This window comes from Mauremys reevesii, linkage group 4, assembly GCF_016161935.1.
Source record: "Mauremys reevesii isolate NIE-2019 linkage group 4, ASM1616193v1, whole genome shotgun sequence".
NCBI lineage: Eukaryota > Metazoa > Chordata > Testudines > Geoemydidae > Mauremys > Mauremys reevesii.
In genome coordinates, this window is record NC_052626.1 from 68,422,575 (window position 1) to 68,441,139 (window position 18,565).

An 18,565-nucleotide genomic window follows, 5' to 3' on the forward strand; every position below is an offset into this window, starting at 1 on the left:
GGCCACCAGTTAGACCACATTTTTTTATTTCAGGGGCAGGCAATCAATGCATGCCTTGCATACACAGATAGCATGCCACTAGCCTAACATCTGTTTGTCCGATTTTGGATTGTAAACTCCTTGCAGGCAGGGATTGTGACTTCTTTCTATTTGGAAAGTGCCTAGCACGTCTTGGACACTAGCAGAATCAAATAATGATGATAATCATGAGACTTGGATTTCTACAGACACTGAATTAAAATAGCATCATTGTCACACTGGTAGCTGAAGTACTTGAAACCATTCTCCCTGACATGAATCACCACAGAAACTCCACTATCTGCAATGGGACATGCATCCACTTTTGCCAACCTCATTAAGAAAAGATTATAAAGATGAGCAGGGAAAGCAGCAACCCAAGAGAAAAAAAGATCCATTATCCCATGAACTGGAATTCAGTCAAAAGGAAGTTGAAATCACCACTTCACTGTGAGAGGTTCTTTGGAGAGGCAGTTATTTTTACAGGAACTGAAAGTATCCAAGAGTTTTGACAGATGACAGGAAACCAAATCCAAAAATGAGATGCCAATTACAATGAGATACACACGAGAGCCACTGTTCACTGACTCTCCAACTCTCCCTCCAGATGCAACAAGATCACGAAGCATGCCATTTGTGGGACAGATATATCTTCCTTCTGAAGGCAGCAGAGTCATAGGTGAAAGTCACTGCTAATCTGAATCCTATTTTCAAAGATAGCAGGTTTGGGCACATTGGGAAGGAAACCACTAGTACCCAGGTTCCTCGCTCTGTAGATAGAATAATCCCTCTGTCTCTCTCCTCATTCATGAGCCTTACTTCCTCCTGTCGCACAAGACAGATCTTTCCTTCACTACGAGCCATGCTTTGAGCAGAAGAAAACTCAGAACAACAGATGAATGGGAGATTTTTGTTCTGTTTTCTACTTCATCATTAAAATGAGGTTTGAAATTTATTAATTGTAGCTTAGTGGAAAAGCTACTGTTTTAATTTTCACTCAAAAGTGGAAAAACATTAACACCGGAAGCTGTCCTTAGGCAAGTCATCAGGTATAAATAGCTCTGCTGCAGGCATCACAAAGACTGTGTTGTGCTATCACATAACAGAGCAAACAAGGAGAAGCAGCCTCAGAATTTCTTCTCTCTCTCTCTCCCTTGGGCCTCATCTCCCTAATCCAAAATACATGAAATTCAGTCACTCCAAAAAGATACATCCAGAGGGTCTCTTATTTTCTCTTCTTTGTTGTATGCTTGCTATATTCAGGGCTTCATTTGAAAGTTTCCATTTCCTGAGGGTAATCGTTCCAGGAATCTTTATATCAGCAATGGAACGTCACCCAACATCATGGGTACATTTTCAGAGTGGCAAGCGGTTTAAGACTGATTTCCATTGGCTTCAATGGCTGTTGTATGGCTCTCAGATGGTACTGTACTTCTATTATGTTAGGTACTGTACTGTAGATTGATACATAGATATTAATGTGGTAAAAGAATAGACTAAAAATCTCTTAGGCCAACCTACAGATGCACTTTCAAACCACTAGAACCAGCTCCTAGACAGAAATTTCTAGTGAGACATAAAAAAATGTTTATTGTATATCTTTACCAGAAATGTATGTTTACATCAACACTAGGGAATGTATATTCACAGGCCATTCCTGAGGCATAATGCCTAGAAAAGTTAGTCTAGTGTCAGTTTTAGTGGCTCAATGCAGAATTTAATTTTTCTATCATGTTCACATACAGTGAGTGTATGTGTGACCGTACGACGTTTCCCTCACTTACCTGCCTCTTTGCCATGGCTCTGGCAAGGAGTTTCAGCAACCTCACGCTCCTGCTGTAGCAAGCTTTGTACCTTCCCATATCAATTATACCAAGTGGTTTGCATTTACTGGGCAAGCTGCCTCAATTTCCCGATCTGTAAAACCGAGATAGTATCTTATTCAGCCGCCCCTCAGAAGTGTCAGCAGGATCTGTGTCTGTATGGTGCTTTGGACATGGAAAGCACTGGCCATCTCAACAGGGAGCCAAACTGTGTAGTTACAGAGAGTGACTAATCGTTTTACCCCCAAGGGTGGCCCACAAGACTAGTGTTGATGCAGATTGCTGGGTCAGTGGAAGGGGAAGTTTGCAATCTCATTGCCCATTCTGGAATTCTCCTGTGGAAAAACAGGACTTCACTATCTTGGGGGATTAAGCTTGCACCTCTCATCAGCACTAAATTCATACAGAAAAAATATATATTTAAACAAGTGACTAAGCACTGTAGTAGTTTAAAATGGAAAGGCCACCTTATCCTTACTAGAGTATTATTAATGCAAACTATAATGATCAAGGATATACTTATCCCAGTGACAGACCCCAACAAGGATTATTTCTTTTAAAGAACTGACTGTGACAGTTTGGGGAATAAGTCTATGCCAATTTCTGAATTCCTTTTTCTTTTATTAAGAGCATTTAGGATGGTAACTTTCAGTCTGGATTGTGGGAGCCAATTCCAGGCCCAGAGCAACTGGATTGCAGACTTGCACGTGCCTAGGGGGTAGGGGGCAATCAGGGAGTCTGCACCCTGAGGGCTTGGCTACACTTGAGAGTTGCAGCACTGGTGGAGGCTTTCCAGCGCTGCAACTTACTAACTGTCCACACCTGCAAGGCACATCCAGCGCTGCAACTCCCTGGCTGCAGCGCTGGCTGAACACCTGGTCTGCTTGGGGTGTAGCGAGTGCAGCGCTGGTGATCCAGCGCTGCTCATCAGGTGTGGACACACACCAGCGCTGTTATTGGCCTCCAGGGTATTAGGAGATATCCCAGAATTCCTGTTCAGCCACTCTGCTCATCAGTTTGCACTCTACTGCTCTGGCCTCAGGTGACCCGCCCTTTAAATGCCCCGGGAATTTTAAAAATCCCCTTCCTGTTTGCTCAGCCAGGTGTAGAGTGCAATCAGTTAATCTTTCCAGGTGACCATGCCTCCACGCGGCAAACGAGCCCCACCATGGAGCAATGGCAAGTTGCTGGACCTCATTAGTGTTTGGGGGGAGGAAGCTGTGCAGTCCCAGCTGCGCTCCAGCCGTAGAAATTATGAGACCTTTGGGCAGGTATCAAAGTCCATGCTGGATAGGGGCCATGACCGGGACGCGCTGCAATGCAGGGTTAAAGTAAAGGAGCTGCGGAGTGCCTATTGCAAAGCCCGCGAGGGAAACCGCTGCTCCGGCGCTGCCCCCACGACCTGCCATTTTTACAGGGAGATGGACGCGATACTTGGGGGTGACCCCACTGCCAATCTGACAACCACGATGGACACTTCTGAACAGGGTGGGGGACAGGAGCAGGAGGAGGAGGAGGAGGAGGAGCGGGGGGGGGGAGGAAACCGAGAGTGAAGCTACTGGGATGGGGGAAGACACCCCAGAGTCCCAGGAGGCATGCAGCCAGGAGCTCTTCTCAAGCCAGGAGGAAGGTAGCCAATCGCAGCAGCCAGCACTTGGTGAAGGACAAGCAGAGGAGCGGGTTACCGGTAAGCGGCTTTTATTTTCAGGGTGGAAATGTTTCGGGAGAGGAGGGGGGGTTAGGGCTGCATGCATGCATGCCTAGATGTGGAATAGCCCATTGATGTGGTCTATCACGTCGCGGTAATTGGCTGCAGTAATCTCCTCAAAAGTTTCAGCCAGAGCGTGGGCAATGTGCCTGCGCAGGTTTATAGGGAGAGCCACTGTGGTCCTTGTCCCAGTCAGGCTAACGCATCCGCGCCACTGTGCCGCGAGGGGTGGGGGGACCATTGCTGCACACAGGCAAGCATAGGGGCCAGGGCAGAATCCGCATTGCTGTAGAAGACCTTCCAGCTCTTCCCTGGTGACCCGCAGCAGCGAGATATCTTCCAGGAGTAACTCCTGTGGAAAATGTTGGGAGACTGTTCAGTGCAGATTCCCCCTGTAGCTGTTTGCTGTCCCCAACGCACAGAAACCCCTGCACAGCCCTGAAGCAATCCGTCCCCCTTACTCACCATTTCGTGGCTCCTGTTGGGTTATGTGTTCTCTGTTTGGGTATGGGCAAAGTATGCTAAAGTGAAGACTGTAAACTCCTTCAGTGTGTGGGAATTACTGTCTGGATGAGATAATGAACAATGCTACCCCTGTTAACTGTTGCCATTTTTGCCTTTCCAAAAGCGACCTTGACTGCTGGACTGCCCGTCTCCACCACTGCACAGAGACTACAAAATCTCAGGAAGAAGCCACGAAAAACCAAGGAAGACATGCTGAAAACAGTTATTGATCACTCTGCTAGAGAGAGTAAAAACCTGCAGGAATGGAGAGAAAGGGAAAGCAGGATCCGCCAGAGAAACGCAGTGGCCAGGAGGAAAAGCACAAAGCAGCTGCTAAGCATCTTGGCGCGCCAAGCGGACTCTATCCAGTCACTCGTAGCCATGCAGGCAGAGCACTACCGTGCTACTCCCCCACCCACCCCCCATCCCAAAGCTTTTTCCCTTGTGCCCCAATGTCAGCTCAAAACCCCCTTCCCCAGCATCCAGGTTCTTACCACCACCAGCTGCCTCCAACACCTGTACGTTCCCCAACCAGCCCTGAGAACTACGACCCTTACCCTCTGCACTCAACCCCCATCACCATGCAGTATATGCACCCTGAAGTGCAGCAGTCATTGCACAGCACTCCAGACAGGACATATGCAAATTTGTGACTGTACAGTTCACCAAACCACCCCCCTGCCCTTTTAGGTTCCTGAAATGTTGTGTGTCTGTCAAGGAAGTTTTTTTATTTTCAATAAAAGAATTCTTGGCTTTGAAAACAGTCTTTATTATTGCAGACAGTGAAAGATACCTTAGTCCAGTAAAGAAATAGGCACTGCAAATCATTTTAGGGATAATAGAATCCTAACAGTGTAACCACTGCACTTCACTCCCATGCAAGGCAGCAAACGTTACTGTTGGCTTTCAGCCTCAAATTCTTCCCTCAAGGCATCCCTAATCCTTGTAGCCCTGTGCTGGGCCTCTCTAGTAGCCCTGCTCTCTGGCTGTGCAAATTCAGCCTCCAGGACTTGAACCTCGGTGGTCCATGCCTGACTGAATGTTTCACCCTTCCCTTCACAAATATTATGGAGGGTACAGCATGCAGATATAACCGCGGGGATGCTGCTTTCCCCCAAGTCTAGCCTCCCATACAGAGATCTCCAGCGAGCTTTTAAACGGCCAAAAGCACACTCCACAGTCATTCGGCACCAGCTCAGCCTGTAGTTGAACTGGTCCTTGCTCCTGTCAAGCTTCTCTGTATAGGGTTTCATGAGTCAAGGCAGTAATGGGTAAGCGGGGTCTCCAAGGATCACAATGGGCATTTCGACGTCCCCTACTGTGATCTTCCTGTCTGGGAAAAAAGTCCCTGCCTGCAGCTTCCTGAACAGGCCACTGTTCCAAAAGATGCGTGCATCATGCACCTTTCCAGGCCAGCCTGTGTAAATGTCAATGAAACGCCCACAGTGATCCATAAGCGCCTGGAGAACCATAGAGAAATACCCCTTCCGATTAACATACTCGGATGCTAGGCGGGGGGGTGCCAGAATAGGAATATGCGTCCCATCTATCGTCCTTCCACAGTTAGGGAAACCCATTTGTGCAAAGCCATCCACAATGTCCTGCACGTTCCCCAGAGTCACGGTTCTTCTTAGCAGGATGCGATTAATGGCCCTGCAAACTTGCATCAACACGATTCCAACGGTCGACTTTCCCACTCCAAACTGGTTCCCGACCGACTGGTAGCTGTCTGGAGTTGCCAGCTTCCAAATTGCAATAGCCACCCACTTTTCCACCGTCAGGGCAGCTCTCAATCTTGTGTCCTTGCGCCGCAGGGTGGGGGCGAGCTCAGCACACAGTCCCATGAAAGTGGCTTTTCTCATGTGAAAGTTCTGCAGCCACAGCTCGTCATCCCAGACTTCCATGACGATGTGATCCCACCACTCAGTGCTTGTTTCCCGAGCCCAAAAGCGACGTTCCACGGTGCTGAGCATTTCCGTGAATGCCACAAGCAATGTAGTGTCACACGTGGCAGGCGACTCGATATCATCGTCGGACTCCTCACTGTCACTTTGGAGCTGAAGGAAGAGCTCAACTGCCAAACGTGTTGTGCTGGCGACACTCATCAGCACAGTCCTCAGCAGCTCAGGCTCCATTTCCCCACAGAAATCGCAATTCACAGAGAAAGTAAAACACAGCAAGAGACTCACAATGGCACCAAACGTGGCCGGAAAAACTGTGACTGCTGGGATGTGAAGCGATGCACCACGGGGCGTTGGGACAGGAAGCGGAATGACCCGCACCCTTCCGTCCCCTTCCCACAACCCACGGCGCCAAAATGGGACGAGGTGCTCTGTGGGATAGCTGCCCACAATGCACCTCTCAATTCAGCGCTGTAAATGCTGCAAGTGTGGGCACACTGCAGCGCTGTTAGCTCTCAGTGTGGCCACACATCAGCGCTGTCCCTACACAGCTGCACGACCAGCGCTGTAACTCCCAGCACTGCAACTTTCAAGTGTAGCCAAGCCCTGAGAGGCCAGAACTAAAGACTCTGTTTGGATTCTGCCCAAACACAGCAGGCTTGACAGCAGGTCAGATCCAAAGGTTGGGTCCAATACAGCAGAACTCAGTGGAACTCAGCCAGGGCTGTAACACTAACCACATACCCCCCGATACCTTTAAATTTTGTAGGGTAAAGAAAAAGGGTAACTTGTGATCCCTTCACTGGCACCATGTTTGTTATACCTTAGCAGCCACCAGAACCCAACCAGAGCAGCAGCATGTGTCTAGCTAGGTCTTGAATGTTGTGTATATAAGTAAACATTATTATTTTGCCTGTTTGGTTCCTTCATATTATGTTTGTTGTGTAAAGAGCAAAGGACAACAATATTTTTCCTAAAACTACATTAACCTTTCTTTTTCATTATTTCCTTTCACAGCTGTTGATTGCCAAGGAGAGAAAGTGTGCATATGTGATCATAGCATTGTTCTCCCTTATTGTCGTTTTCCTGTTTCCTGCATGATTAATTCAGACACATCACTGTCCAGTTCTTGTGACATCATCAGAAGTGACTGTAATTTCAGACACTAAATTGCTGTATCATTGAATGAGACAGGCAGGAGGATAGTCTGGGTGGATAAAAGAAAGCCGTTGTTTACACACACATTCCTTGTTAGCCAGCAATTAGGAGAAAGAAAACATAAAAATTACAGGACAGTTTAATAGAGGCAAATATTCGGGGCCTAATTTTCAGAACTGCAGGGCACCTACTACTTCATTTGAAGCCAATGGGAGCTATGTGTGATTGGCACTTTTGAAAATCAAACCCTAGGTTTGAAAACATTTACCAGTGTTTAGCTGTGTTTTTTCAAGCATCTGTTCTATGAATGCAGTAAAGAACAAGACAGACCTAAGACCAGATTTGAGCTACTCACAGTCTCTGAAGTAATACAGTCTTTTGGGATACAGAGCCTTTCACCTCTAGGTCACTGGTTCAAATCTGATTCAAGTCAAAAGACTGGATGGTTCTGAGAGACAAAAGTATATTTCACATTTAGGTCATTGGTCTGAATCCAGTACAGACCAGTAATAACCAAATGTTGTTACCATATGACAGTTGTAGAGTGTCCAATGCAAAATTAATTGGTGGCCTGCCTGCAGTTGCTAATATTGCTACATTACAACGAGCCTCCTTGATGACAATCTTGGAAGAAAGGCAGAAGATAGAACGGGCCTCTTCCTGTTGAAAGTGGAGTCTCCAGATCAAAGCAGAAGCACACCAGTGAGGCGGTGGGGGGGAAGTCTGTACGGTTGCTGCCTGTGCTGTACCGTAAATCCGTTTTTAAAAGTACATTCCTTTTATAGTAAATATTTTCTTCACTGCAGGTGTAAGTAGAAAGTAAAGACATTCACACCAATATTCTAACATAGCTAAAATAATATTTATCTATCACATATTAGGTGTTAGAAGAATGATAATGTTGACTATCAGTGGGTTTTTTATTTGTTTTACACTGTGGTTGGATCCATTTAGTTACAGTACAGTCAGCACTGATATTTTATCTAGTTACAGTTACCTTTATAAGGAATGTCAACATTTGAGGGCAATGACTTATTGGTAGCTTTAATGTTACTCTGGGATTAATATCAGAGGAGAAAAGTGGACTGACTGTTAAGAGGGAATCAGTACTGCAATAGAACTGAATACACTCTTTAGAGGCACTGCAGGATACTTGTTAAGCCAAGCTTTTGGGATGTCCTAGGTCGGTATATTTGCAATTAATCACTAGCTGTTGCCAGATTTCATACCAAAAAAGATAGTTTTTCCACTATACAAGCAACTGCTCATTTAAAGAGGGACTGAATTTTCCTATCTGCTATGTCCAGGGTTTGGGAAGACAGATAATACTCTTCCAAGCACTGCCCACTTGAGCTACCAAAATGAGATGTGTTAATTTATCTACAGTGACTTCAACCGGAGGAAAATACCAGGAAGAAAATAAAACAAAGATGAGAAACTCTTTATTTACAAGCTCCATCAAGCCCCACAGAGTCAGAAGGAGGGGTAAAGTAGCAAAATCTCCCACCATACAGGAGCCAGGAGGCAGCATCCTTAGCAGCCTGAGATGGATAAGGGTCGGTGTCCTGGCATTGCCCTAGGACAGAGAGACTTCTGTCTTTCATAATGGTCTGTGACTAGTAGTCGTTCTCAACGTATTAGGAATTTTATAAAAATTCCAAGCCCTATATGTAGGTGCATGGATGAGTGTGACTATGTAGGTGCATGGATGGGTGGGCAACACAGAGACAGTGATTGATAGAAGAGAGAAGTATTTTACATATGGAAAGTGACGTGGAAGAAAGGAGAAATAAAATACATAGGAGGAGGCAGAGATCACAATGTAGGGAAAGGAAATGGAAGAGAGAAACTGGTGAATGGAGAGAAGAAAAAGAGGAAGCAGACACTGAAAACAACTCTGAGAAAGAGGTCCCATGATCCATGACAGGAAATAAAATTAAAAAGTGGCGTGAAGGCAGAAAACAAAGAACATGTTTAGATTTAAACATGTCAGATTATATTTTCAAAATTCACTAGTCATCTTCGTTGCCCAATGTGAGGGTCTTGATTACTAAAGGGCTCAGCACTTTTTGAAAGCCAGGCCCCTTTAAGACCTCTCAAGTTAGTTATCCAAAAACTGAGGCACCCATAATCACTTGAAAATGTAGGCTGTGAGTTAAATAGTTTTTGTGTCAGAAATTAATTAATGAATTCCTCTAGTAACTGTTGAATCATTTATTTGAATGATACTGTTGCTGTGCCTTTTTGATCTGAGCAACTAGTCAAAGTTAGGGGCCCCAAGGGCGTTCCAGTTGGGAGTAGAAATTGATGATGAAATCAGGTATTTTCTTTGATGCAGTCTTGTTTACTTACAAGGAATGTAGGAAGTCCTGCTTTTCCAAATGCAGGAAGAACAAAACAAAACAAACCCCAGGGAATAGCTTGTTTATAACCCCAAGCCTCTTTAGGCAGCACCAGGTCTAGAAGTCTCCTTTCTATCTTCTCCCAGGATCATACACCATGTTTATTCAGGCTGTCCCTCTGTCTGTCTGTCTCAGGGTATGTCTACACTATGAAATTAAGTCAAATTTATATAAGTCGATTTTTTAGAAATCAATTTTATACAGTTGATTGTGAGAGTCCCCACTTAAGACCATTAAGTTGGCGGAGTGCGTCTGTCTTGCTCCATCTTGTTCTCTCTCTCTCTCTCTCTCTCTCTCTCACACACTCACACACACTCCACAGTTCCATCAATCAAAGCCATAGCCTCTACATTTTAAAACTCTTGGGTTACGTGATTCAGCTTCTGCTCAACTTTTCATGCACCTGTGGTTATGGGTGCTACTGCCATTGTTTCAGCCAAGTGATTACACTGGTTTCTTTACACTTCTTCTGAATGGAAGGCAGTAGTCATGTCTGACCCACAACAGTGTTTGGCCCAACTCATAAAACTATTTTTGTAGGTTTCAATTAGCGCTATTCTCATCAAATATTGGCCTATGAATATATACTAATATATACTCAATAAATCCCTGTGAAATTAACTGAATAATATTTAGCTCAGTTTCCCCTGCTATTCAACCAGCTGTAGTAATAAGTTATATTTTTAAAACATGTTGTAATAGAAAGTGGATCCACACCGCCACAATTAAACATGGTACACAATGAACACATACATCTAGTTTATTCCTTTAACTTGCAGGGACTCTGGGGACTGTTAGCAAAGGTATTTCCAGTGATTAGTATGACATGAACCAGCAAGGGGTTCTGTTACCACCTGCCTGTAACCTTGGAGTACCTTCAGATCCCAGGCACCAGTGACCCTCCCAGTCCTGAGTCTCCCCAAATCCATCCTTCCCGAGTCCTTAACTAACAGACACTCAGACTTATCCCCTCTGGTTCATCCCTCAAAAGGAGTGAAACCAGCCCCCCAGATTCCAGCTTACTTTGGCAAATACACTCTACAGTCCGCACACCAGAGACTTGCATGTTCAGGGAGACACCAAAAGGTTTATTTAATAGAAAAATCAAAGATTCAAAGGGATGAAATAGCAAGGAGAGCAAACACATACAAGTTACTCAGTAAATAAACAAAGATGCAGTTCAGGCTTTACACTTCTATTTTGGATAAAATCCCTTTTCCAATACAAGCTACCTATTGCCTTTTTAAAATTTCCCAGTGTACCCTCCTAGCTATAGCAGGGATCCAGCATTTCACAGACAGCTTCCAACTTAGAGACTGTCCCTCAGTTTCTGGATGAAAAACCTCAGACCCAAGCCTGCTTTTAAAAGTATTTTTCCCCACTGCTCCCCATCCTCTCAATCCATGGTGACTCATGTTTATTGAGAGTGTGGAAAACCCCTCTTGAATTGAGGGGCAGGATATCTTAATGTCTTTCCACTAACTCTAATGGTCCATCCTTGTCTATTCCTGGGGTGGACAATGGATCATTTACTTGGAGCCGGTTAGGTGTAAACACCTGGCTTGGGAGGTGCCCCTCCCTCTCTGATCGGTCAGTGTCCTGCTGTGAGATGGGGTCAAAGCTTACGAGCCCCGTTCTATATATACACATCAATCAATACATCAGATACACAAATTCATAACCATAGCCTCTCCTGCTATACAAATCATGATGATTGTTAAGTTTAGAATATTACAAACTTTCATAGAAGACCTTACTTGACATATTTTATAGCACAATAACATTGCATACAACCAGTTGATACAACTGCTTACTCTTTGGGGTTCAAACCCCAGTTCTCCCATTCAGGTGTCTGGACCCTGATTGTCACAGCTAGTAGGCTTAGTCCTTGGACTTGCAGATAAATCTTTCAAGCTTTACTTGGTGGTGCAGTTGCTCAGTCACAGCCAGCCTGTGGTGTGAAAGGAAAACGGGGCCATAACTAAATCTGTTCTCCACTGAGACTTCAGAAACTTCCAGCACAAAAGAAATTCCAACAATATAGTAAGATGGGAAAAAAGAAGTGGCTACTGATAACTACACAAGAGCTCTGTTTCCAATACATGTCTGAGTGACACGTGAAAGGGCATGCCAAGGGAATGCTAGGCACCATATTAACAAACAAAACCGTGATGTACTAAATTAATATTCAGTTTACTAATTAAATGCCAAAGTGGGCTCAGGGCTACAAAAGCCATAAAAGAAGGCACAGTCCCTGCCTTGAGGAACTTACAACCTACACTTGCAGCCAAAACAAGAATACACTAGAACAGTGTTTGACAACCTTTTTGATATCAGGGACTGGCTTGCTGCCTTCCTCAACAGTGTCAGAGAGATGGACCAGTCGTTGAGAACCACTTCACTAGAAGGCCCAGAAAAAGATGACAGGTTAGAGGATTTTCCTTTATGGTGTTGTGATAGCTCTTACTGTCATGGGTTAGCAGCTGTGGTCTCTCTGTGAGGATCTGAATGTGGAGAAGCTGCATGAATGTGATGATCCTGGACATATGGAGAGAAGACAGAGATAAAAAGAAGCAGCAGACACGGTCAGGGAGTTGTTTTCTTCAGACGCTAATTATGGCGAGCAGGAATGAATGGACCATCATTATGAACTTCTAATATTTATTCTTTGATCCTTTCTGCATCAGTGTTACCAGAAATTCTCTATTACAGACAATGAACAGAGGCTGTATTAAAATGGTGCAAGTGCAGAATAGGAAGTTTAAAACAAAGGGCAGCATCAAAGCTAGAAAGATAATTTTAGAGTTCAAAATAGGTAATCAGGTGCTCACAGGAAGTCTGATTTAGGTGGCTGAGGTAAGAAAACCCCACATTGCTTCAAACGCTTGTGACGCAGTCTTTTCCATCTAAGTGTAAATAGGGCATGTGATCTCACTAACACCCAGTACCACTCCACTCTGAAGGTGCCAAAGGAGGAAACCACACTGCAGAGAGGAAACAGTGAACTCAGTTTAAAGAGGTTGCAGGTTTTCATGCCTATCACTGCTACTAAATTTTAAAGCATTGCTCTAGAGATTAAACAACTGACATTAAATAACAAGTTCTCAAAGGTTTTCAATGGGACTACTCACAAGAGTAAGTGCTCACCAATGTATGTGTGTGGGGGGTCACAAGCAGGCCCTAATTAAACAGAGAGACTACAATATTGTTCACCACTACCAGATATATCTGCATAAAAAGCAAATCAGGTGTCACAATTTCAGAGGGAACTAAGAAAGATTTTATAATGTTGCATTCGGCTGAAGCTCCATCGCTTTATAGGAACTGCAGCAAATCTTATTTGCTGTTTCCTTGTCTTTTCACATTAATGTGACATACTGTAGGTGGATTTCTGCCACCTGTCTTCCCCTCAAATCCTGAATGCGGGGGTGGAGGGGCACTTAAGCCCCAACCACAAACTACAGCAGCAGCTAACTTGGCTGAGATTGGCCTGCTAAGGGCCATTCTGCTGGTTCACGGTCCTGAGATTCCCTTTGCTTCCCCTAATATGCCCCTCATCGAAGGGAGGGGCAAGCGTGGAGCACACAGAGCCACTTATGACTTTACACCACCCAGGAGTTCCTCTACATGTTACATAAGAGGCATCCCCAGCTAACTATTTAAATTAATTTCCCATCTCCTTTGCAATGCCAGAGTGGCACAAAGGGGACAGAGCCAGGACATGAGCCACAGGATTTGCTAGTTCAGATTAGACTGTTGTTTCATTGAGTCCATTATTTCAATTCCACAAATGGCCAAGCTGTTCTCAGGAAGAGGTGAGATGGGGATTTGTTGACCAGAAGCTAAAGCAGACATCCCTCGTTGATGTTGTTTTGTTAGGAGTTTACAGAATGTTAAACTGTGGAGAGAATATGGCCAGAGACTTTGCAGGTTTGTGTTATTCTGGTTAAGCAACAGACACTGTAAAATAAACTGGAAACCCCAAACAATGGTTGGTGGGTGTTCTGCACATAACCTAGGCATACTGTGAACTCTCTCTCCAGCAGCTTGTGCTCTTGCCCTGCCCCTGCCTCTCACTGCTTGATACTACATAGCTTGAATGCATTGAGGTTTATCCTAAATTCCAGCTTCACTTATGACCTCCATTCACATGGTCCTCTAGCAGAAACGCTCTCACTGCACAGTTCTCTGTAAGTGCTGGGCACCGAGAAATATTTCTGTAGAGAGTCACTCTTCTTCCAGCCTGGTGCCTGCCTCAAGTAGCAAACTAGGTTTCTATAGCACATTTCAGCTGAGCTTATCAAAGAGCTTCAGAAATGTTAATTAAGCCTCAAAATACAACATGGCAACCCCCATCCCACCTGCTGAGAGGTAAGGAAATATTAGCATCCCCAACTTTGTAATTTGGTGGTATGAGCTGGGAATGAACAGAACCCAGGAATACTGACACTCAGTCCTTTCCATTAATCATTAGACATACTGCCACACTATTAATCACCCAGAAATGTAGTGCCTAACTTGTCTTAGATGTTTTCTGATGTTTTTCCGTGTAACATATTGACATTATAAATTGATTGAAGCACAATCGCACAAAGATGTTTGAGTGCATAATTAAGGGGCCTGTGGAAAAATGAAGGTTACTTACCTGTAACTGAGGATTTTCAAGATGTGTGGTCCCTTATCTGTATTCCACACTTGACTACCCATGAGCAGCATGCGCCTGAGACCAGAGAATCCTGCATGTAGTGTCTGTTGGTCCATGCCTGCACTCTGGATCTCCTCATGCTCAGCACTGAGGGTAGTGCAGACCAACTGCCTCTCCAGTTCCTTCTCTACTGTGAACCCAGTCATGATTTGAAGCAGCGTGAAAGGAGGGCAGATAGCGGAATACAGATAGGGACCACACGTTTCAAAGAACCTCCACTTACAGGTGGACTCAAAGGGATACCTTCTCTTCAGCATATGAGGAGTTGGTCGTGAGTGCCCCCTCGCACACTCGCACTACTAACCAACATGATGATGACAAGGAAGATGACCTTCATAGACAGGTGGGACATCAAGCACATGGCCACTAGTTCAAAAGGTGGCCTGGTACGTATTGAGAGTACAAGACTGAGGTCCCTTTGTTGTGTTTGCCTCACTACTGGTGCAAAGGTCCTGGTGAGATCCTTCAGCAATCTGGTTGTAATTGGGTGAGTAAAATAAAATAGCCCTCTATCCAAAGGTGGAAGGCACTCATTGCTGCTAGGTGTACCTCAGTGAGCTAACAGAAAGGACTGATGTCTTGAGAGTAAGGGGGTAACCTAGAATAGCAGGAATACTTGCTGTCTCTGGGGATAATTGTTTCTGTTGTACTCAGGTGGAAAGAGACACCTCTATTTAGCTAGACAGCTTTTTCTGATGCAGTCCTTTCTGCTGTGATGGAGAACAGTTTGAATAGCCTCCGAATATGAATGCTCTAGGTCTGCCGCCTATCCAAACACCAAGCTATGAAGTGAAGAGAGTCCAGGTTCGGATGTCTGATTCCACCATTCTCCTGAGATAGAAGATCTGGGAAAGGTTGGATACGAATGGAAGGATAGGTTAATATTTGCAGAATGTCTGGAAACCAGAACTGTCTGTGCCAGTTGGGTGCAATGAGAATGACTCTCACATTGTCATGACAAATCTTCCACAGAACATGGGGTAGAAGAGGTCTTAGAGGAAAGGCATACCTCAGTGATCTGTCCAGGATTGTAGAGGGATATCACCCTTGGATTCCCAACCTAGTACTGATCGAGAGCTAAATATATGTTGAACTTCCTGTTAATCTAAGAGGTGAACAGGTCCCAAGATGACATTCCTCATAGAGTGAAGATTATGTTTAGCACTGAATTGTGTAATCTCCCACTTGTGGTCAGTGGAGAAGTGTCTGCTGAAATTGTCCACCAGCAAAAATTGTTCACCTCAGAGGTACATCACCAAGAGTGTGATGTGGTTTCAGATACACCAGTTCTATAAGTGGAACACCACTATGCAGAGATTAAGGGATTTCGCACCTGCTAGTTTGTTTATGTAAAAGACAGGCATCATGTTGCTCGACGTTATCCAGACATGTTGGGACTGTATAAGTGGAAGGAATGTATTGTAGGCCCATCTGACATCTCCTGGTACCAGGAAATCAATATGCATCCTGGCCTCCAAAGGTGTCCATATACCTTGTGTTGTTTGGTTGCCCATGTGGGCTTCCTAGCCAAGGAGGAATATGTCTGTGATTATGGTTGTTTTGGATGTGGGAGGAAGGAAAGAGACTCCATTGTGCACTTGCTTCAGGTTTGTCTAACAGGCGACAGAAGCCCTGACATTGGTGGGGATTGTCATTTTGTTATTCATGTTCTCTCTGTCTGGTGAGTACACCAATTGAAGCCAGAGGTGAAGCCTGGGAAGGGCATTTTGTAAGTACAAAAAGCTATGTGACCTAGTAAGGAAAGACAGACTTTGAGTGATCTGTGAGTGATTTGTTTTATCAGCTGCACACGGCCTGGAATCTGTCCATTGGAAGGTAGATCCTTGCTGCGGTTGAACTAGGATTGATCCTATAAAATCTATGGTCTCCATGGGAGTCAAAAGTAGACTCTTCCATATTTACACAGATCCCCAGAGTTGCCAGGAGGTGGAGCAAAGATAAGATTGCCAATTGAATTTCCTGGATGAACCTGCCTGTTAGGAGCCAGTCGTCCCAAGTACAGGAGGACGGTGTAGCTATTTCATTTAACCTGTGCTGCCCCGCTTAGAAGATCTTTGTGAAGACTCTGGGTGCTGTTGCCATACTGAACAGGAGTACCCTGAACTGATAATGTTCTTGTCCTACCAGAAACCTAAGGAACCTTCTGTGGGTTGGGTGAACATCCATATGAAAGTAAGCATTTTCATGTTGAGAGCCACAAACCATGTGTCTTTTTCCAGGGATGGAATTATCAATGCCAACATAACCATGAGGAATTTTAATGGGCAAATACAAGTATTTTGCTGACACAAGTTAGGCCTCCGTGCATGCTTTTTCTTGGGAACTATGAAATAGTTGGAGTAGAATCCTTTCCTTGGTGCTGAGGTGGCCTCTCTTTTGAGAACAGACTCTATCTTGTGTTGGAGGATCTCCTCATGAGTGTGGTCCCTGAAGAGGTGACAATAAGTGGATTTGTGGGGAGGTAAAGAAAAAACTCAATGGTGTAGCCAAAGTGCATGATACTTCATACCCACTTGTCCTGTAGTGGATGAAATATACTAGCTGGCCACTAAACATTTGGGAAACAGGTGGGTGGCATAAGTGATAGTTTGCCACCCTTGAATGTCCTGTTGAAAGTAACCTTTCACTAATGGCAAGGTGGATGGGGCTGCATATCTTGGCCTTTCCAACTTTTGATGCTTGCATCGTGGTTCGTATGGTCATAGGTGGTAGAGGCTGCAAAAGAGGGCTTGGTTTATACATCAATTTATGATGCTTCCTTTTCTGGGCCAGGGTATACAAGCCCAAGCATCAAAGAGTTGTCCTGGAGTCTTAACTGCAAAGACACATCTGTCTTCTAGTTAAAGAGATTAGTTTAATCGAAGAGCAAATCCTTGATGGTATTCTGAATCTCTCTGGAGAATCCCAAAGTGTGAATCCATAATTCTTGCCACACTACTATTGCAGTTGCTATACTCCAGATACGGAAACAGCGGAGTCCACTGTGGGTTGGAGTGAAGATTTTTCCATAAGTCTACCCTTGTCAACAAGGGCTTTGAATTAGGCCCTGTCCCCCTGGTGGAGTTTAACTTTGCACTTGAGGAATTTTGACTAGTTCATAAAATCATACTTCACTAACAGGGCCTGGTAGTTAGTAATTTTAAACTGGAGGCTGGTGGATATGAACACCTTGCTTTCTATAAGATCAAGTCATTTGGTGCCCTGTCCGCAGAGGTGGTCTTGGGGTGTTCTTGCGTGGATCTTTCTGCATCTTCTTATACTGCTAGGGAGTTGGGGGTAGGGTGGGTGAACAAAAATTCTGCCCCTTTTGCAGGTATGAAGAATTGTGTTTCAGCTCTTTTGGGGACTGAGGTGCATGATAGAGGTGTGTGCCACACCACTCTGGCTGGTTCCATGATGCCTCGTTTACTGGGAGAGCGACTTGATTGGGTCCCGAGGGCTGCAGGATGTCCAGGAGCTTATGTATCAGTAATCATGAATTTCCTAAAGTGGGATTTTAGGTTCAACAGTCACCTTCTGCAAGAGTACTTGGCATAGACGACTTGCACTTTCTGATACTCATTTGGCCGCTCTTCCTGGCATCCAGGCCCAGGTGTGGAGTGGGACAGAGCCACTGTTCATGACAGCTGAAGCTGGCCACTCCAGGTCACTGCCCTGTGCAGCGTGGAGGCTGCCTACAAGAACCTGGCTGGGGAGGAGAGTGGGTTCCCGCTCTCTTGGCCCCTGTCCCCGGCAGCCAGTCCCAGGTGGGAAGCAGACAGGGAAGGCTGCTGCCACCTCCCCAGCTGGGCTCTTGCACGCATGAGAAGCGACTGGCCTGAGAAGTGGCTGGTCCTGCCCCTTCTGCTCCCTGCCCAGGCCCAGCTGCCAGGTACAGGGGCCAAGCATGCCAGGGGGCAGGTGCTGCAAGAGAAGGGAGCCCCTCTCCCTCCATTGGCAGGCCAAGCAGAAATCTGAGTGGGGGGTGCACTTTACCCCTCATTAGACCCCCCACCTACTCATCGCCTATGGTACTTGTTATTGCCGGTGATCATCCGACAGCAATGACAAAGTTGGGGCAATTGCATCATCAGATGAGAATGATATGTCTGTCAGTACCATCGGTACCACTGGATCTGGCTCCTGACAGACCTGGTTGCTGTTGTCTAGGGGAAGAGGTCCAGTGAGACTCTTGCACAGATCCAGAGTGCTGTGTACAGGGATTCCATGGACCCCAACAGGGTCAGTATGATCGTTCAAAGGCTGGTTGGGGAGGACCCCAAGGGCACTGGCTACCAGAGCTATCTTGGAAGGTAATCTTGTCTGGGTGGAGGATAGGTCCAAGA

General features: G+C 45.3%; 1 protein-coding gene across 26 annotated transcripts in view; it reads right to left on the reverse strand.

Annotated features, from left to right (window-relative positions):
* RAD51B (RAD51 paralog B) overlaps window positions 1-18,565 on the reverse strand; it is a 723,435-nt gene that overhangs the window by 383,850 nt on the left and 321,020 nt on the right. The window contains exon 10 of one of the 26 annotated variants that reach the window (XM_039533747.1): window positions 10,544-11,465. The exons of the other annotated variants lie outside the window; for them this stretch is intronic. Coding sequence (XP_039389681.1) covers window positions 11,455-11,465 — 11 coding nt within the window. The 3' untranslated portion in view covers window positions 10,544-11,454. Of the gene's footprint in view, window positions 1-10,543; window positions 11,466-18,565 lie in introns of those variants that run through there. 26 annotated transcript variants of the gene reach the window in all.